At 46.8% G+C, this 21,638-nt stretch overlaps 1 protein-coding gene across 2 annotated transcripts in view; it reads left to right on the forward strand.

Moving 5' to 3' along the window:
• Nucleotides 1–21,638, forward strand: part of CDK5RAP3 (CDK5 regulatory subunit associated protein 3) — a 67,940-nt gene that overhangs the window by 31,867 nt on the left and 14,435 nt on the right. For both annotated transcript variants that reach the window (XM_040435299.1, XM_040435300.1), the window contains 2 exons: nucleotides 17,950–18,128; nucleotides 21,182–21,318. In XM_040435299.1, the coding sequence (XP_040291233.1) occupies nucleotides 17,950–18,128; nucleotides 21,182–21,318 (316 nt within the window). The remainder of the gene's footprint in view (nucleotides 1–17,949; nucleotides 18,129–21,181; nucleotides 21,319–21,638) is intronic.

Here is a 21,638-nt window from a genome sequence, read left to right on the forward strand (position 1 = left end):
AACACGGGGCGCAAACGGAAGTAAAGTTTGCAACTCTCCTTAAAAGAGAGAAACTTCTTCCGGTCTCCAGAAAAGGTTTCTGGGAGCTTAATCTGGGGCTCATAATGCGGACTGGAGGCCTGAGGAGTGGAAGAGCCTTGCCCTAACTCAAAAGAGCTGAGTTTTTCCCCTAACTCCTGCACCATCTGCGTCAGATTAAAGACATAGTCAGTCAGGGTCACCAGAGGATTCATAATACAGTGGTTATTGGGCCTGTTAATCTGTAACGGTCGTGTACACACACACACAGGGGGGAGGGAAGTGACCACTGCGCTCCACCCTTACCCCTGGCCCTGCCTACTTGCCTCGCGAGTCCTAATGACAGGGGACAACTGGACGGCAATCCCTAACTTGGAGTAAGTGCAGGGATGACAGACAGACAAACAACAGGACGTGAACGGACCGAGTCAATACCAGGAAAGCTGCAAAGTACAAATGGAGCAAGCAGAGAATTGTCAGGAGAAGGCAGGGTCATAAATACCAGGAGAGCAGAGAAGTACAAGAGGAGTCCTAAGAGAGTAGTCAGGTGGGAGCCGAGGTCACAATACCAGGACGGATGCGCAGTACAGGAGGATCAGGCAAAAGGATGGTCAAGGAACAGGATCAGGTAAGTATTCAGCAGTCCAACAAATAGCCAGGAACCTAGAAATTAACAGGCAATCTGTAGCCAGCAGGCTGCCTGTATTTATAGTGGGGAGTGAGGGTCATGTGACGTGGCCAGCGTCACATGACCGACAGACCAACCAGTCGAGCACCGAGTGATCAGCTCGGCGCTCAAGGCAGACTTAGGAGCAAGGAGCCACCCAGCTAGTAAGGCCGCCCTGGGAATGAGGTCAAACACAGAACCTCATTCCAAAAGCTAAGCAACAGTTCTGCGGGCAATGGGGGACCGAGTGCACCTTCGGAACCCCGTGACATTAACGATATGGAGATATTTATATGTGCCCATTAGTCTTAATGCAGTGTTTCCAATCATCTAATAACTTGCGCAGTGGACAAGTGGAAGCCGATGCCAGTAGTTCGCACGGGCGCAGACTACAGTGTCCACTGCGCCTGCACGAGACTACGGCGCAGAGATAACATGACGTCAGGATAGTGCAGTGAATATAAAGTAGTAGGCGGTGCTGGGCTCCAGGAGATCGTGGGACAACCTCTTGGGCTCCTGACAGAGGTGATTGACATATGAATAAGATCGATTTTTATAAGAATATAAGGCACACAGGTCATAAACAGAGGGATGATTGGAAACACTGCATTAAGACTAATGGGCACATATAAATACCTCCATATCGTTAATCCTGGTGACAGAATCCCTTTAAATAGGCAGCTGGGCTCAGAAGCCAGGTCTCTGTGTTGGGATCTGGGAGCCTTGTGTCTGGATAAAGGCTTGCTACCTGTTTGGTGTGAAAACAGGTTGGTCAAGGACTCTTTGAGGCAGAATTGCTGCATGGTGTGAATTACCACCAACACCGCAAGGTGACTTTTTGTTTGATTATGACTGCTTGATTTGTCACTTGCCTAAAGTGTGAATAAAACACTGAACTGTTTGATCCAAAGAACTTGTTGTTGCCTCTATGCTGCGTCTGCTAATCCTGTCTACCAGTGCGAAACCCCACAATATATATACATTGATACACTTTTACTTTTTTTCACATTTTGTTATGTTGCAAGCTTGTGCTAAAATTTAAAAATAAAATCAAGTTTTCTTCCATTCATCTGCACTCAGTATCCCATAATGAGAAAGTGAAAAGAGACTTTTAGAAATTTTTGCAAAGTTATTAAAAAGGAAACACTAAAATCTTGCATAGACATAAGTATTCAGACCATTGATATTTAGCTCTGGGGACCTTCCATTTCTCCTGATCATCTTTGAGATGTTTCTTTACTTTGATTGGAGTCATCTCTATGATTTGGAAAGACACACCCTTATCTATATAAAGATCTCACAGCTGATAACTCATTTCAGAGCAAAAATCAAGCCATGAGGAGGAAAGAACTGCCTGTAGAGCACAGACAGGAGTGAGTGGAGGCACATATCTGGAGAAGAGTTCAAAACTTTCTGCTGCACTGAAAGTTCCCAAGAGCACAGTGGATTTCATAATTCTTAAATGGAAGAAGTTTAGAACAAGCAGGGCTCTTCCTAGAGCTGGCTGCCACACCAAACTAAGTAATTGGCGGAGAAGGGCTTTGGTTAGAGATGTGACCAAAAACCCAATGGTCACTCTCGCTGAGCTCCAAAGATCCTGGGGATAAACATCCAGAAAGTCAACCATCATTGCAGCACTCCACCAATCTGAGCTTTATGGTGCCTTATGGCAGAGTGGCTAGAAAGAAGCCTCTCCTCAGTAAAAGACATGTGAAAGTCTGGAGTTTGCCAAAAAAAACAATAAAGGACTCTGACTATAAGAAGCAAGATTCTCTGGTCTCATGAAACCAAGATTAAACTTTTTGGCCTCATTTCTAAGCGTCATGTCGGGAGAAAACCAGGCACCGTCCATCACCTGCCCAATACCATCCCTACAGTGAAGCATGGTAGTGGCAGCATCATGCTGTGGGGGTGTTTTTCAGCAGCTGGGACAGGCATACTTGTCAAGGTTGAGGGAAAGCTAAATGGAGCAAAGTACAGAGATAATCTTAACCTCTTAGTAATCACCAATACTTATTTTTAAGACAGTCACTAAGGGGTCTTATGCTGGGCCTCTGCCTTTTTAGGATGGCTCAGTCTAAGCGCTGCATAGATCTCCCATAACATAACAGCCGCGCTCGTGGTCTAATGACACGCACCAGCAGGAGCGCCGATCCGGTCTATTTAACGCATTTCATGTCGCGGGCAATAGCACCTGCAGCATGTAATTGGTTTTAGAGGGAGCAGACTCCCTGTCTGCCATCGGCACCCCACAAATGAGATTGCGGGGTGCCAATGTCAGTGCATGCAGGCTGGGGCCTAGTGAAGGCCCCAGGCCTGCCTCTAGATTCCCAGGAGGCCATGCTTCTCTGGCGCAGCCTGCTGGTGAATATCAGTAAAGCACTGACATTAAAATACAATGCACTAAAGTAATAGTGTATTGTATTTTAGAAGCAATTAAAATATTGCGTATTGTAGTTCCTTTAGTTCCTTTGTGGGACTATTAAATAGTAAAAAAAAAAAAAAAAGACATTAAATAAAATAAAAAAATGTTTTTCCCTTTGAAAATACGCTTTTGACTGGAAAAAAAAGGGTTAAAATAACATCTCCTCCACATATTTGGTATCTCTGCATCTGTATGTATGGTGAACGCAGTAAAAAAAAAAAACTGAATTGCTGCTTTTTTCTTTGTACCCCAAAATGATACCAATGACTAGTGATGAGCGGCATAGGCAATATTCGAATTCACGATATTTTGCGAATTTTTGGCCGAATATTTGCCATAAATTAGCAAATTCGAGAATTCGTGTTCTCCAGTCATTGTTTAGTCATTGCAAAAATTGCCAATGTAATATATTCGCCATAAATTTGCGATTAGAATATTCAACACTATTCGCGAATACGAATATATAGCACTATATTCTAAATATTTGTGAATTCTCGAAGTGGCGATATTTGTGATTAAAATTCTCGATTTGAATATTCGCTCTAAACACTACCAATGACTACAAGATGTCCTGCAAAAATCAAACCCTCACACTGCTCCGTAGAAAGAAAAATAGAAAAGTTATGGGTCTTGGGAAGCGGCAATACAAAAATTATTATTTTTATTTTTTTTAAAGTGTTTTATTAAAAATAAAAATACACTATATGTATTTGGTATCGCTGTAATCGTACTGACCCAGAAAATATAGTTTTCATTTTAATCAGTAAGTTATGTGTACCCTAAAATGGCACCATTAAAAACTAGAGTTGTTGCGATACCAAAATTTCTATTTGGTTTCGATACCATAAAATAGTATTGCGATACTCGATACCATTCGATTCCACGCGAAAAAAAATAAAACAAAAAAGCCACGTGCATTCCGCATTTTAAAAAATGGCGAATCGCGCAGATTTTTTATTTAATATTTTAATAGTTTGGACTTTTCGGACGATGTTTATTTATTTATTTATTGTTTATATATTTTATATGTAAAATTGGGAAAGGGGGTGATTTCTACTTAATATATTTGATGTGTTTTTTAAAACTTTTTTTGAACTTTTTTTATTTTTATTTTACAGTTTACCACCAATGGGGAAAGAGGGGCGGAGGAGGGGAGGGCGCACTGCGCCACCAATGATAGTATTTTCATGGGTCTGGACTTTGTTAAGCAGCCGGCTACACAGAGCGGCGCCCAGGGATGTCCCAGCACTTACTATTATTCCTGGGCGCCGCTCCGTTCGCCCGCTGTGTGCCTGTGCCCCTTTACCGTCTTCTGCAGTCCTGCTCCATATGCTAATTACTATCGGAGCAATGGGGAGGAGACAGCAGCTTCTCTAGTGGGCGTTCCTTCTCCCCTGGCTGTAGCGCTGTCCAATCGCAGCACAGGGAGAAGGAACGCCCACAAGAGAAGCTGCTGTCTCCTCCCCATTGCTCCGATAGTAATTAGCATATGGAGCAGGACTGCAGGAGACTGTAAATAGGACAAGGGATTAGAAGATCCCAGGACAGACTATCCTGGGATCTTCTAATCCCTTGTCCTATTCACCCTAATAGAGCTCTGTCAGGGTGAATAGGACTTCACACTCTCCCTGCTGCCCTGTACAGGAGGGGAGGGGACCCTGTGGCCACTGCCACCAATGATTATAATACTGGGGGGGTTTAGGGGGGGAGGGGGCAATGCGCCACCAATAATAATTAATCCTTAATACAGGAGGCGGGTACTGGCAGCAAATCAGCGGCAGTTAACCCCTCAGGTGCAGCACCTGAGGGGGTTAACTGCCGCTGATCACAGCTCCCTGTCAGAGGCAGGATGTCGGCTATGCGATTCTGCTGCCAGCACCTGCCTCCTGTATTAAAAGTTAATGACGACCTTATATGGGTCCGGACTTTGTTAAGCAGCAGGCTACACAGAGCGGCGCCCAGGGATGTCCCAGCACTTACTATTATTCCTGGGCGCCGCTCCGTTTGCCCGCTGTGCGCCTGTGCCCCATTACCGTCTCCTGCAGTCCTGCTCCATATGCTAATTACTATCGGAGCAATGGGGAGGAGACAGCAGCTTCTCTAGTGGGCGTTCCTTCTCCCTGCGCTGCGATTGGACAGCGCTACAGCCAGGGGAGAAGGAACACCCACTAGAGAAGCTGCTGTCTCCTCCCCATTGCTCCGATAGTAATTAGCATATGGAGCAGGACTGCAGGAGATGGGGCACAGGCGCACAGCGGGCGAACGGAGCTGCGCCCAGGAATAATAGTAAGTGCTGGGAAATCCCTGGGCGCCGCTCTGTGTAGCCTGTTGCTTAACAAAGTCCAGACCCATGAAAAGTACTATCATTGGTGGCGCAGTGCGCCCTCCCCTCCTCCGCCCCTCTCTCCCCATTGGTGGCAGCAGCGGCACAGGGGGGAGGGAGACACTGCTTCCTTTTCCCTTGTGCTGCTGAGAGAACATGAGACCGCCGACAGCAGCGCGCTCATGTTCTGTAATACTAGACTGCGCAGCAGCGCAGGCCAGTATCGAAAAAATGGAAATCCCGGTATCATATCGATACCGGGACAAAAGTATCGATTGGGTATCGAAATTTCGATACCCGCAACAACTCTATTAAAAATTACAACTTGTCCCACAAAAAAACAAGCCCTCATACAGCTACATAGATGGAAAAATAAAAATAAATTGTAGTTCTTGGAAGGCAATGAAAAAAATCACCTGGTCAGTGAGGCCCAAAATAAAAACCTGATCCAGAGTGCTCTGGTTTTCAGACTGGGGCAAGTTTCACCTTCCAATAAGATGATGACCCTAAGCACACAGACACGACAACACAGGAGCGGCTTAGGGACAACTCTTGGAATGTTCTTGAGTGGCCCAGCCAGAGCCCTGACTTGAACCTAATCGAATATCTCTGGAGAGATCTGAAAATGGCTGTCCACCTATGGTCCCCATCCAACCTGACAAATCCCCAAATCCAGATGTGCAAACCTTGTGGGAACATACCCAAGAAGACTGGAGGCTGTAATTGCTGCCAAAGGTGCTTCAACTAAGTCCTGAGTGAAGTCTAAATACTTCTGTCAAGGCAAGATTTTAGTTTTTTCTTTTCAGTAGCAAAGATTTTGAGTATTCTGTTTTTATGGGGGACTGAGAGCAGAATGATGGGAAAAAAACTAGATTTTTTCTATTTTAGCACAAGGCCGCAACATAAAATGTGAAATAAGTGAAAGGGTCTGAAGACTTTACGACTTTCTAAATGCATTGTGTATATGTGTGTGTGTGTGTGTGTGTGTATATATATATCTCTATATTATAAAAATGAGTTTCTGTCTGTCTGTCCCGACGTCTGTGTTCTTTATGCGCGACCAAACGACTGGAGCGATCTTCGCCAAATTTGGCACACAAGTACATCAGGTGTCCAGGAAGGTTTTAGTCTCGGCTCTCTAGGATGTACCGTTCCTGAGATATTCCCAAAATATGACCTGCATTAGCCAATACAAGCATGCAAGTCTTTCTCTTCATATCCCAACTGCCATACACACGGTCACATGTCCCTTATCAGCAAATAGAAGCTCGCAGGCCCTTAGTCTCCACATACACACAGTTTTACTCCAGGTTTCCATAACAACCCAGCCATTTTTCTTCACTGCTGTAGGTCAGCTTTAGGCTAGGGCTACAGGACAACAATAAGTCGCACGACACAGGGCACAACTACCCTGCTACATGCATCCATCTTGGATTATAAAATTGTTTCGTGACAATGGTACGACAAAATGTCGCGCGACACATGTCGTCATGTAGCCCTAGCCTTAACCCCTTAAGGTTTCTGGGATTTTCCATTTTTGCGTTTTCGTTTTTCACTCCTCGCCTTCCCATAGTTTTAACTTTTTTATTTTTCCATTCACATAGCCTTATGAGGGCTTATTTTTTGCGGGACAAGTTGTACTTTCTAATGGCACCATTTACGGTTGCATACCATGTAGTAGGGAGCGGAAAAAAAAATCCAAATGAAGTAGAATTGGGAAAAAAACGCAATTCTGATAAAGGTATTTATTTTTTTACACTGTACACTATGCAGTAAAATTGACCTGTTATCTTCAGGACAGTACGGTTCCAACAATACCAAACTTCTATAAATCTTCTTGCGTTTTAATACTGAAAAAAAAATAAAAAACCTGAGGAAATATATATTTTTTTCATAACCATATTCTGACCCCTATAACTTTTGTGTAGCTGTGTATAGGGCTGTGGGAGGGCTCATTTTTTTTGCGGGACGATCTGTTCTTTTCAGTGATACCAATTTTAAGTGTCTGCGACTTTTTGATCACTTTTTATAAAAGTGACAAAAAATGGCAAATTGGCATTTATTTTTTATTTTTTTCCCGCTACGCCATTTACCGTATGCCATTAATATTGTTATATTTTAATACTATTGGCATTTTCCCACGAGGCGATGCCCATGATGTTTATTTTTTTTATTGGTTAAGTATTTTTATTTTAAGGAAAGGGGGGTGATTTGAACTTTTAGGTTTTTTTATTTGTTGTAAAAACTTTTTTAAACTTTTTTTAAACTTTTTTTTAAGTCCCCTTGGGTGACAATAACTGGCAATCTTTGATTTCCCAAAGTATTCAGTGATGGCTAAATAGACATCATTGAAGACTTCATTTGCACTATATAATATACCTTGTATATAAATACAAGGCTGCCACCTAGTGGCCTGTATTGATATATACATCTAATTGAGTCTGAAGCCTGCTTGAGGCTTCATTCAATTAGCGCAAGGTAACAGATTCCCCGATCTCAGCCAGGGAAAGCTGTTACCGGACCAGAAGAGCGCGACTTCCAGTTCCGGTCTGCACAGATGCCGTGGTCACATTTGACCACGGCATCTGAAGGGTAAGATATATGCGATCACCCTTTGGCTGATCGCATACATGTGCCGCTGGTCTCAGTTATTTAAAATAGCAGAAACCCTGCGGCTAAGGCGCCTGCTGCACGTGTGAGCGGGCGCCATGTTTAGGGATCGGACCCATGACGTACAGCTACGTCATAGGTACTTTAAAGGGCAGGGCACTGTGGAGGTCACTGTTAAGGTGGCATGGGCCACTATTAAAGGGGCATGCTGCTGTGGAGGTCACTGTTAAGGGGGCAGGGGTCCCTATTAAAGGGGCAGCTGCTGTGGAGGTCACTGTTAAAGGGGCGGGCACTGTGGAGGTCACTGTTAAAGGGGCGTTCACTCTGTGGATGTTACTGTTAAGGGGGCGGGCCGCTGTGGAGGTCACTGTTAAAGGGGAGGGCACTGTTAAGGGGGCAGGGCCCACTATTAAAGGGGCAGCTGCTGTGGAGGTCACTTAAGTCAGCAGGGTACTGTGAGGTCACTGTTAAGGGAGCGGGGTACTGTGGAGGTCTCTGTTAAGGGGGCAGGGAACAGTGGAGGTCACAGATGGGGCACTGTTAAGGGGCGGGGTGCTGTATAGGTCACTGTTAAGCGGGTGGGCCCCTGAAGAGGTCAATGTCAAGGGAGTGGGGTGCTGTGAAACTCACTGTTAAAGGGGTGGGCTGCTGTGAAGGTTAAAGTTAACGGGATGGGCTGCTGTGGAGGTCCCATTTTAAGGAGGCGGGGTACTGTGGGGGGGGGGGTCAATGTTAAGGGGTGAGGGGCTGTGGAGTTCACTGTTAAGGGGGTGGGGTACTATAAAGGTCACTGTTATGGGGGATACTTTTGATATCTTTTAATGAAATAGATGAAATATACCCGTGCAAAGCTGGGTCCTTCTGCTAGTATATTGTGTGTGTGTGTGTGTGTGTGTGTGTGTGTGTATATACAGTCCTGATCAAAAGTTTAAGACCACTTGAAAAATGGCAAAAAATCATATTTTACATTGTTGGATCTTAACAAGGTTCCAAGTAGAGCTTCAACATGCAACAAGAAGAAATGAGAGTGAGACAAAACATTTTTTTGAGCATTCAATTAATTGAAAATAACGATCAAACTGAAACAGGCTGTTTTTCAGCTGATCCAAATTTTAGGACCACATGCCTTTAAAAGGCCAAATCTGCACAAAGATGTGGATTCATTGTCATTTTCTGTCAGGTAGTCACACGTTGTGATGGCAAAGGCAAAAAAACTCTCCTTTTTGAACGTGGTCGGGTTGTTGAACTGCATAAGCAGGGTCTCTCACAGCACGCCGTCGCTGTTGAGGTGGGACGCAGTAAGACAGTCATTTGGAATTTCTTAAATGATCCGGAGGGTTATGGAACAAAAAAGTCAAGTGGAAGACCCAAAAAAATGTCATCAGCACTGAGCCGGAGGATCCAATTGGCTGTCTGTCAAGACACTGGACAGTCCTCGACCCAAATTAAGGCCCTTACTGGTGCTGACTGCAGCCCCATAACCATCAGACGGCATCTGAGACTGAAGGGCTTCAAAAACAAAAAACTTCTTCAAAGACCTCGTCTCCTTGAACGCCACAGAACTGCTCGTTTGGACTTTGCAAGAGAGCACCAAACATGGGACATTCAAAGGTGGAAGAAAGTTTTTATTTTCTGATGAGAAAAAATTTAACCTTGATGGTCCTGATGGTTTCCAACGTTACTGGCATGACAAGCAGATCCCACCTGAGATGTTTTCTATGCGCCACAGTGGAGGGGGCGCCATAATGGTTTGGGGTGCTTTTTCCTTCAGTGGAACAATGGAGCTTCAGGAAGTGCAGGGGCGTCAAACGGCCGCTGGCTATGTCCAGATGTTGCAGAGAGCGTTCCTTATGACTGAGGGCCCTTGTCTGTGTGGTAACGACTGGGTTTTTCAACAGGACAACGCTAAGGTACACAATGCCCGCAGGACAAGGGACTTCTTCCAGGAGAATAACATCACTCTTTTGGCCGATACTGCGTGTTCCCCTGATCTAAATCCAATTGGGGATGGATGCAAGGGAAGTTTACAAGTTTACAAAAATGGTACAGTTCCAGACAGTAGATGGCCTTCGTGCGGCCGTCTTCACCACTTGGAGAAATGTTCCCACTCACCTCATGGAAACGCTTGCATCAAGCATGCCGAAACAAATTTTTGAAGTGATAAACAATAACGGCGGAGCTACTCATTACTGAGTTCATGTTTGGAAGTTGGATTTCTGTTTTGGGGGGGTTTAGTTTTTTTTTGGAGGTGTGGTCCTAAACTTTTGATCAGCTGAAAAACAGCCTGTTTCAGTTTATTCGTTTTCATTAAATTGAATGCTCAAAAAATGTTTTGTCTCACTCCCATTTCTTCTTGTTCCATGTTGAAGCTCTACTTGGAACCTTGTTAAGATCCAGCCATGCTAAATATGATTTTTTGCCATTTTTCAAGTGGTCTTAAACTTTTGATTAGGACTGTATGTGTATATATATATATATATATACACTGCGTGCAGAATTATTAGGCAAATGAGTATTTTGACCACATCATCCTCTTTATGCATGTTGTCTTACTCCAAGCTGTATAGGCTCGAAAGCCTACTACCAATTAAGCATATTAGGTGATGTGCATCTCTGTAATGAGAAGGGGTGTGGTCTAATGACATCAACACCCTATATTAGGTGTGCATAATTATTAGGCAACTTCCTTTCCTTTGGCAAAATGGGTCAAAAGAAGGACTTGACAGGGTCAGAAAAGTCAAAAATAGTGAGATATCTTGCAGAGGGATGCAGCACTCTTAAAATTGCAAAGCTTCTGAAGCGTGATCATCGAACAATCAAGCGTTTCATTCAAAATAGTCAACAGGGTCGCAAGAAGCGTGTGGAAAAACCAAGGCGCAAAATAACTGCCCATGAACTGAGAAAAGTCAAGCGTGCAGCTGCCAAGATGCCACTTGCCACCAGTTTGGCCATATTTCAGAGCTGCAACATCACTGGAGTGCCCAAAAGCACAAGGTGTGCAATACTCAGAGACATGGCCAAGGTAAGAAAGGCTGAAAGACGACCACCACTGAACAAGACACACAAGCTAAAACGTCAAGACTGGGCCAAGAAATATCTCAAGACTGATTTTTCTAAGGTTTTATGGACTGATGAAATGAGAGTGAGTCTTGATGGGCCAGATGGATGGACCCATGGCTGGATTGGTAAAGGGCAGAGAGCTCCAGTCCGACTCAGACGCCAGCAAGGTGGAGGTGGAGTACTGGTTTGGGCTGGTATCATCAAAGATGAGCTTGTGGGGCCTTTTCGGGTTGAGGATGGAGTCAAGCGCAACTCCCAATCCTACTGCCAGAAGACACCTTCTTCAAGCAGTGGTACAGGAAGAAGTCTGCATCCTTCAAGAAAAACATGATTTTCATGCAGGACAATGCTCCATCACACGCGTCCAAGTACTCCACAGCGTGGCTGTCAAGAAAGGGTAAAAAAGAAGAAAATCTAATGACATGGCCTCCTTGTTCACCTGATTTGAACCCCATTGAGAACCTGTGGTCCATCATCAAATGTGAGATTTACAAGGAGGGAAAACAGTACACCTCTCTGAACAGTGTCTGGGAGGCTGTGGTTGCTGCTGCACGCAATGTTGATGGTGAACAGATCAAAACACTGACAGAATCCATGGATGGCAGGCTTTTGTCATGGTCTTACCTGCTTGCTGCTCTCCTTCGTTTGACATGTGCTGGCGGCCATCTTGGTTTCTGGGTTTCTTGTAGCCTTCCACCCTGCGGCTCCTCCTTCCCCTGGGAGGAGCTGGATGCCTAGCTCATATATATAGGAGGTCTGTGGCTTCAGTTCCTTGCTTGGTCCTCTTGTGTTCACATGCTTCTAAGACTGCTGCTGCTTCTGGTTCCTGATCCTGGCTTCGTCTGACTACCCTGCTGGTTCCTGATCCTGGCTTCGTCTGACTACCCTGCTGGTTCCTGACCCTGGCTTCGTCTGACTACCCTGCTGGTTCCTGATCCTGGCTTCGTCTGACTACCCTCCTGGTTCCTGACCTCTGGCTTCGCAAAGACTCTGCTCGGTTTCACCATCCGTTTGGACTTTTGCTTTACAGCTTTATTTTCAATAAAGCCTTCTTATTTTCACTTATCTCTTGTTGTACGTCTGGTTCATGGTTCCGTGTCATTAGGACCAAGCCATGAATTCTGACGGTACAGGGCCATCCTCGCTACCCACGCTGGTTGCCAGACTTGATCAGCAGGATCACCTGTTGGGTCGGTTCGCTGTGGCGTTGCAAACCCTGCTTGAACGCACGGCTCATTTCGCTCCCGTTGCCGATGGGTCGGTTGTCGCTCCTGGGCTCGCTCCTACTGCCGCTCCGGTTGTTGCGCCAGAGTCTACCCCGACACCTGTTGTTGCGCCTGCGGTGTTTCGGGGTATGACCGGTTCTGCCCCTCTTCCACAGCGCTTTGGGGGAGAGCCAACTCAGTGCCGAGGTTTCCTTAACCAGGTGGGCATTTATTTCGAGTTGCTGCCACATGCCTTTCCTACTGAGAGATCAAAGGTGGGCTTCTTGATCTCGCTGCTCTCGGACAAGGCCTTGGCCTGGGCCAGCCCTTTATGGGAGAACAACAATCCGGTGGTTGCCGAGTTTTCCGGTTTTGTTGCTTCTCTTCGGAAGGTATTCGATGTGCCGGCTCGTGCTGCCTCTGCTGCGAAGCTCCTTATGTCCATCAGACAGGGTTCACGATCCGTAGCTGAATACGCCATTGAGTTTCGTACCCTGGCAGCAGAGGTGGGCTGGAATAATGAGGCTCTGGTCGCTGCTTTCTCTCATGGTCTCTCGGATGCCTTGAAGGATGAGGTTGCAGCTAAGGACCTACCAGTTGAGCTCGAGTCTCTTATTTCTTTCCTGATTTTGATTGACACCAGACTCAGGGAGAGACCTTCCTTTAAGGAGAACCTGCGGAGGTCTTCTAACAGATTGGTGCCTACGTTTGCTGTCCCACCCGTGCCTCCCTCTCCTCCCACGCCTCCTGGGGATGACTTGTCTGGGGGTGAACCCATGCAGCTGGGGTTTGCTCGCCTGTCCGAGGGGGAGAGGGCACTCCGGAGACGCGAGGGCCGATGCATGTACTGTGGTCTCGGTGGGCATTTTCGGTTGGCATGTCCGAACCGTCCGGGAAACGCTCGTACCCTGAGATCCTGTCGGGGGCAGATCTTGGGTGGAGTCTCCTCGTCCCCGGTTTCCCGTGTTGACAAACCACTGATCACTGTTGTCCTCTCCTGGGTCGGGGGCTCGGTGACGACCCAGGCATTGGTGGACTCTGGTGCTGGTGGTTTGTTCATTGATAGTGTGTTCGCTGCCGCCAATTCCATTCCTCTGCAGGCTCGAGGTTCCCCACTGGCTCTTGAGGCGATAGACGGCAGACCCCTTCTGCCGCCACACGTGACTCATGAGACCCTTCCAGTGGGGATAGCCATTGGTGCCGTTCACAGAGAGTCGGTCTGCCTCCAGGTTATTTCGTCTCCACACTACTCGGTGGTCTTGGGGTACCCCTGGCTCCAGAAGCATAATCCGACTTTCGATTGGAGATCGGTCGAGATCCTCTCGTGGTCACCGCAGTGTGGGGCTAGTTGCATCCATGGGTCTGTCAAGTTGCTGTGTACTTCCTCGGACTCTCTGTTGCCTCCTGAATACGAGGAGTACCGGGATGTATTCGATAAGGTGCGCGCGGTTGCCCTACCTCCGCACCGCCCATATGATTGTGCCATAGAGTTACAAGCTGGTGCCGTTCCTCCTCGTGGCAAAGTCTATCCACTGTCGGTAGCGGAGAATGAGGCCATGGAGGAGTACGTGAGGGAGGCGCTTTCACGCGGACACATTCGCAAATCTTCGTCCCCGGCAGGGGCTGGATTTTTCTTTGTGAAAAAGAAGGGCGGTGAGTTGAGGCCTTGCATCGATTACAGGGGTCTCAATCGCATCACGATCAAGAACGCTTACCCGATACCCTTGATTTCCGAGCTGTTCGATCGCCTTAAAGGGGCCACGGTCTTTACCAAACTCGACCTGAGGGCGGCATATAACCTGGTAAGGATCAAGGCGGGCGATGAGTGGAAGACCGCGTTTAACACCAGGACCGGTCATTACGAATCCTTGGTTATGCCCTTTGGGTTGTGCAATGCGCCCGCAGTCTTTCAGGAATTCATCAACGATGTTTTCCGTGACCTGTTGCAGCAGTGTGTGGTAGTCTATTTGGATGACATCTTGGTATATTCTGAATCCATGGAGGCCCACATTCTGGATGTCAGACGAGTGTTGCAACGGTTACGAGAGAACAAGCTGTTCGGTAAGCTTGAGAAATGCGAATTTCACCGATCCCAGGTAACCTTCTTAGGTTACATCATTTCCGCTGAGGGGTTCTCCATGGATCCTGAGAAGGTTTCGGCTGTCTTACAGTGGCCCCAGCCCAGTGGTCTTCGTTCCCTGCAGCGCTTTTTGGGCTTCGCCAATTATTATCGGAAGTTCATCAGGGACTTTTCCATGCTGGCCAAGCCTCTCACGGATCTGACCAGGAGGGGCAGTAATTCCCAGGTCTGGCCGCTCGAGGCCATCCGAGCTTTTGAGGCCCTAAAGTCCGCCTTTGTGTCGGCTCCGATTCTGTCGCATCCCAACCCTGGGTTGCCCTTTGTCCTCGAGGTGGACGCGTCTGAGACGGGAGTAGGCGCCCTTCTGTCTCAGCGTAGAACACCAGAGGGTCCTCTGCTTCCTTGTGGGTTTTACTCCCGGAAACTGTCTTCCGCGGAGTGCAACTATCAGATTGGTGACAGGGAGTTATTGGCCATCGTGCAGGCCCTTAAAGAATGGAGGCACTTGCTCGAGGGTTCGGTGGTTCCGGTTCTCATACTGACGGACCACAAGAATCTGACCTACCTTTCTGAGGCCAAGAGATTGACACCACGTCAGGCCAGATGGGCTCTGTTCTTGTCACGTTTTAATTACGTGGTCTCCTACCTACCCGGTTCCAAGAACATCAGGGCAGATGCCTTATCACGGCAGTACTCCGAGCTGTCCAGGGAGGAGTCGATTCCGACTTCGGTCATACCTCCGAATCAGATCCTGGCCGCCATTCGCACCAGCCTGACCTCTCCCCTGGGTGAGCAGATTTTGGCGGCTCAATCTGGTGCTCCCTCTGGGAGACCCAACGGCAGATGTTTTGTGCCTGAGGAGTTGCGCACTCGGTTGTTGCGAACCTACCATAACTCCAAGACCGCGGGGCATCCTGGAAAGAATCAGCTGTCCTGGGCTGTTTCACGTCTGTTCTGGTGGCCTTCCCTACGTTCCGACATCGCCGCATATGTAGCGGCATGCTCCGTTTGTGCCCAGAGTAAGTCCCCTCGGCACCTTCCGTTGGGCCTTCTGCAACCCATAGCCACCGGGGAGCGCCCATGGTCACACCTGGGGATGGATTTCATTGTGGACCTCCCTGCATCCCGAGGCCATACGGTCATTCTCATGATTGTGGATCGGTTTTCCAAAATGTGCCACTGTGTTCCTCTCAAGAAGTTACCCTCTGCACAAGAGTTGGCCACGAGTTTTGCCAGGGAGGTCTTCCGGTTGCACGGTTTGCCTAAGGAGATTGTGTCGGATCGGGGGAGTCAGTTTGTGTCCAGGTTCTGGCGCGCCTTTTGCTCCCAGTTGGGGATTCATCTCTCCTTCTCCTCGGCCTACCACCCTCAGTCCAATGGGGCCGCAGAACGATCCAATCAGGCCTTGGAGCAATTCCTTCGTTGCTATGTCTCCGATCACCAAGACAATTGGGTTGACCTCCTGCCTTGGGCTGAGTTTGCCAGGAACACGGCGGTGAACTCTTCCTCTGGGACGTCTCCCTTCATGGCCAATTATGGGTTCCAACCTGCCGTGTTACCGGAGGTATTCTCTCCCCAGGATATTCCGGCTGTGGAGGATCACCTTTCCGTCCTACGTGCTTCTTGGGTACAGATCCAGAAGTCCCTTGAGGTCTCTGCGCAGCGCCAGAGACTCCAGGCTGATCGCAGACGAGCGCCTGCTCCTTCCTACCAGGTCGGAGACCGTGTATGGTTGTCCACCCGCAACCTCAACCTTCGAGTGCCCACTCCCAAGCTGGCGCCTCGCTTTGTTGGTCCCTTCCGAGTGCTTCGCAGGGTAAACCCGGTAGCCTATGCTCTTGCGCTTCCTCCTGGCATGCGGATCTCCAACGTGTTTCATGTCTCCCTGTTGAAGCCACTGGTGTGTAATCGTTTCACTTCCTCAGTTCCTCGGCCTCGTCCGGTCCAAGTGGGCAATCGTGAGGAATATGAGGTGAGCAATATCCTGGACTCACGCCTGGTCCGCGGTCGGTTGCAGTTTTTGGTCCATTGGCGTGGTTATGGTCCAGAGGAGCGTTCCTGGGTTCCCTCCGCAGATGTCCATGCTCCTGCCTTGCTCCGAGCCTTCCACGCACGCTTCCCTCAGAAACCGTTTTGTGCTCCGCGGAGGAGGGGCCCTTGAGGGGGAGGTACTGTCATGGTCTTACCTGCTTGCTGCTCTCCTTCGTTTGACATGTGCTGGCGGCCATCTTGGTTTCTGGGTTTCTTGTAGCCTTCCACCCTGCGGCTCCTCCTTCCCCTGGGAGGAGCTGGATGCCTAGCTCATATATATAGGAGGTCTGTGGCTTCAGTTCCTTGCTTGGTCCTCTTGTGTTCACATGCTTCTAAGACTGCTGCTGCTTCTGGTTCCCGATCCTGGCTTCGTCTGACTACCCTGCTGGTTCCTGATCCTGGCTTCGTCTGACTACCCTGCTGGTTCCTGATCCTGGCTTCGTCTGACTACCCTGCTGGTTCCTGATCCTGGCTTCGTCTGACTACCCTCCTGGTTCCTGACCTCTGGCTTCGCAAAGACTCTGCTCGGTTTCACCATCCGTTTGGACTTTTGCTTTACAGCTTTATTTTCAATAAAGCCTTCTTATTTTCACTTATCTCTTGTTGTACGTCTGGTTCATGGTTCCGTGTCAGCTTTTGAGTGTCCTTGCAAAGAAAGGTGGCTATATTGGTCACTGATTTGTTTTTGTTTTGTTTTTGAATGTCAGAAATGTATATTTGTGAATGTTGAGATGTTATATTGGTTTCACTGGTAAAAATAAATAATTGAAATGGGTATATATTTGTCTTTTGTTAAGTTGCCTAATAATTATGCACAGTAATAGTCACCTGCACACACAGATATCCCCCTAAAATAGCTAAAACTAAAAACAAACTAAAAACTACTTCCAAAAATATTCAGCTTTGATATTAATGAGTTTTTTGGGTTCATTGAGAACATGGTTGTTGTTCAATAATAAAATTAATCCTCAAAAATACAACTTGCCTAATAATTCTGCACTCCCTGTATATATATATATATATATTTATATATGTTAGTGTGTGTGTCTCTGTTCCTATAATTTTGAAGACCTGCCCTCAGAGACCATCAAACACAATGTTCTGTCCTGAGGATAAGCCATCAATGTCTGCCTCACAGAAAACCCCTTTTAAGGACCCAGTCGTGAGATCCTTACTGTTGTCATAAATAAAACAAATGCCACAACCCCTTTGGAGCTGGTTGACTATTTCAGTAAATTAAATAAAAATCTGACGCTAAAACTTTATGAAAACTGCGCACTAATAGCCTGCATTGTATGCTCCATGTGCTGTTAGACTTTACAAGAGATCTGCAGTGAAGTGGTCGAAAATGCCTGTACCTGCTTAAATTTTAACAATCACTTATGATAAAGTTTTATATGGAGATAATTAATTTTTTTTATAGGAATTCTTCATTAAAACTAAATTTGTATGAAGCTATTGCAGCGATAGAACTTTTCTGCAGTGTAGACATCTGTAAAGGCTGACTAATGTGCTTTCTGTCCTCTCTAGCGGAGTGTGGCAGTCTGTTGATGCGCAATGTGAGCTATGAAATCCCGGCTTTAAAAAAACAGATGACTCGGTGTCAGCAGCTTGTTGTGGAGTGTGAGCGTCGAGCAGAGGAATGTGTGCAGGGAGCAGCAGAGCAGCGAGAACAGTATTACAGCAGTTGCAAGCGCTATGGGATCAATGTAAGTGAACAGAATGCTTTTATTGGTAGTAATGGCAGGTATCAAACATCCTGCATTGTAAAATGAATGTATATTAGTATACGTGTGTGACCTGTTATTAGGGCACTTATTTATTCATTACTTTAAAATGCAGACATATTTTACTTTGAAGGGAGCAGTTTTCACTTTAAAAATCCAGTGACCTAAACTTCACTTTCTGAATCATTCTCCTGTGCATAATACATCTTCATCTACCAAGCTGAGAATATGTTAGCACACATCCTGGATAGCTTTCCTTAAAGGGATTGTCTCATCTGAGACAATGGCGGCATATCGCTCGGACCCGCACCTATCCCTAAACAGAGCCCCGAAAATGGTGGAGGGCGCTTTTGCAGCCGCCCTCCTTTCATTTCTATGGGGCCGCCAAAAACAGCCGGCTCGGCTATTTCCGTCTGGCTCATAGAAGTGAATAGGAGCAGTGGCCAGTTGCGTGCGGTGTGCTCCCATTCACTTCTATGGGGAGAGCACTTTGAGGTGGTCGGACCAGAGTCCTCCAGCCACCACTTTGGCCCACTCCTTTCTCAATATAGGTACGGGTTCTAGTGATATTCCCCCATTGTCTCAGATGAAGCAAACGCTTTAAAAAGTGTCTGTCACTGTGATGGTAGGATTGATCATGGTCACTAAAATGAGCAATTTCTCTCTGCAATCGGTGTTAACGATGCAGAGAAATTCTTATTTAGTTATATGCAAATGTTGTGCCCGGAGCAGTGGGGGCCTGGCCTAGCCCCTTTGAGCACCACTTCACCTCCGCCTCTCCCCGTTGCCGCTCCACCTCCAAGTGAAATTGACAGGGCCAGACATCCTGACTGCTCTGATGCCTGGCCCTGAAATCTCAATTGTGTCGACGCAGTGAAGATCTCTTGCGGTTGTCCCCACTCTGACAGCTTCACTGCAAATGCGCCAATAGTTTAATAGGATTGATCATGGTGACAAATGTTCTTTAATCTTGGAAATAGGAGACAATATGAAAAGCTGGCTCCACATGTTCGATAAATTCCTGTAGATCCCACAAAATGTGGTGATGTCCACTGAAGCCTAACATTCCCCTGATTCAGGCCATTTTCAGAAATACAATTAGACATGTTCAGTCCATGGAAGATAAGCACCACAAGAGTTGTCCATCATCAGCTTAAAGTGGTCCAATGATATAAAACGATCTTTATTTGCTGTAAAAATGTAAAACGATAAAACTTATTAATGTACTTTAACTTTGAACACTTCCTCTTTGGCATGATTCCAGGCCCTCTCCATGGACCTGAAACCTCCACGTTCTTGTTTGTTCTGATGTGGGCAGTGAGCTTCCTTTCCCTCTCTGTGAGGTGTATGAAGGGGGCTAAGTGACTGGTTTAGTTCATTACCTAAGCCAGCCCTCTTCTCCTGCAGACACTGAGCCAGGCAGTTAGCCCCCTTCATACACGTAACCAACACAGAGAAAGGGGTAAAGCTCATTGCCTATGGTCGAACAAACAATATGCAAATTTTGTATGGAGACTTATAGGCAATGCTTCATGGAAAAATAATATGCAAAGAGGTATCTCTCAAGGAAAGAGAGCCATCTTGCTAGCGCCACATTGTGGAAGAGGCTCCCTATGAGTCAAAACCAGACTTTTTAACAAGTCTTTGGACATGACAAGGGAAAATAGCCAAGCCATATCAGCAATATCCATCCATAGACAGTTGTTTCGGGGTGTTTTCCCCTCTTCAGGACGGAGTAGGATTCTGGCTGACTGAGTGTAATGCTTTGGATGCAGCTTAGACAGTGTGCCATGTCTCCTAATGTGCCTAAGCTGCATCCAAGGCATCACACTCAGTCAGCCAAAATCCTACTCCGTCCTGGAGAGGGGCAAACACCCCGAAACAACTGTCTATGGATGGATATTGCTGATATGGCTTGGCAATTTTCCCTTGTCATGTCCCAAGGCTTGTTAAGAAGTCAGATTTTGACTCATATGGAGCCTCTTCCACAAGGTGACACTTTCCTTGAGAGATACCTGTTTGCATATTATTTTCCCATTAAGTATTGCCTATAAGTCTCTATACACAATTAACAGCAGGTATATTATAAGTTTGTCTGGCATGTGACTTAAAGGGGTTGTCTGAGTTATGAAAAAAAAATATATAGCACTGTATATCTGATGGGCAGCAATATATAACTGAGCAAAGCAAGTTTTAGGCAAAAAAAATCTATTTCCTCATTTCCCTGGTTCTCTTCTGGCCCTTTGTTTACCTGCAGTAACAACAATCTCTGCCCCTCCCCCTGCTCTGCAAAGGGAGTGAATATAAGTCCTGCCCTGAGTGACATGTCTGACTGCTGGGAGACGCAACAGCATGTTGTATGTGTAGGACTACAGGTCCCAGCTGTACAATGACACTGCTGATACTCACAGGATCTTCCTCCTACCTGTTCTTGTGCAATGCTCTGCAGAACTCCTTTGTCAGCTTCTGTGCCCAGAATTTGTCTCCTCACTGCCTGCAGCTACTCAGTAAAACCTTCAGCCCTGAGTCTGTGCTCCTGAAGGGGTTAATCTTTCCTGAAGTATCCAGTGGATGGGGGGAGACACAGGGCAGACAGCAGCAGCTCAGCCAGTGCGGGGGGCGTGGCCAGCACAGTGACCTCTGGTGTACAGACACATTTCTGCTCTCTCAGGTTTGTGCACCAAAGAGTATCAGAGCAGGGAGAGAAGCTGACATCACAGGTCATGTGACCCTAAGTGAAATCTGAGAAAGGAGCAACTACAGATGCAGTAAGTGCATGGTAAAGCCTTTACATTTGATTAGTTAGAAATATACAAAGGACAAAAAATAACTCGGACAACCCCTTTAATGATTTTGTGTGCCACATAAAAGATGTGATGAGATAATCAGCGGCACATGTACCCGGGGCAGTTTTTGTGATCCAGTATACCTTCTAATTGCCCCAATCCTGTCTGTGTAAAAGGGCCTTACACATTACATAAAAATTACACATTTCATAAAATTGTGGCTCCACTATACTTTTTTCTCTCATGTAGGGAGAGGATGTTCGTAAGGAACTTCAGATGTTGGTTTGTGATGTCCCAGCAGCCCTAAAACAAGTAGGATCAGATGCTGCCGGACTCATGCCTGCAATCCAGCTGTACCAGGCCTGTGTGTCATTTGTCTGTGATAGGTAAGCAGTCAAGCTGTGAACTGAAACCTGACAGAAACAATATCTGCATGGAGTTTGTATGTTCTCCCAATGTTTGTGTGTACTTCTTCCACGACACATACTTAGGTTAAAGAAGAACTCCAACCAAATTTTTTATTCTGTGGTCCATTAGGCTACTTTCACACTAGCGGCACGGACCTCCGGCAGGCTGTTCCGTTGGGTGAACAGCCTGTCGGATCCGTCCTGCCGCTAGTGACCGTGTGCCTCTGGACTGCCGCTCCGTCCCCATTGACTATAATGGGGGGGGGCTGAGTTCCGGCGTGGCACGTCGAGAAGCTGCC

This window comes from Bufo bufo, chromosome 6, assembly GCF_905171765.1.
Source record: "Bufo bufo chromosome 6, aBufBuf1.1, whole genome shotgun sequence".
In the NCBI taxonomy this organism is placed as follows: Eukaryota; Metazoa; Chordata; class Amphibia; order Anura; family Bufonidae; genus Bufo; species Bufo bufo.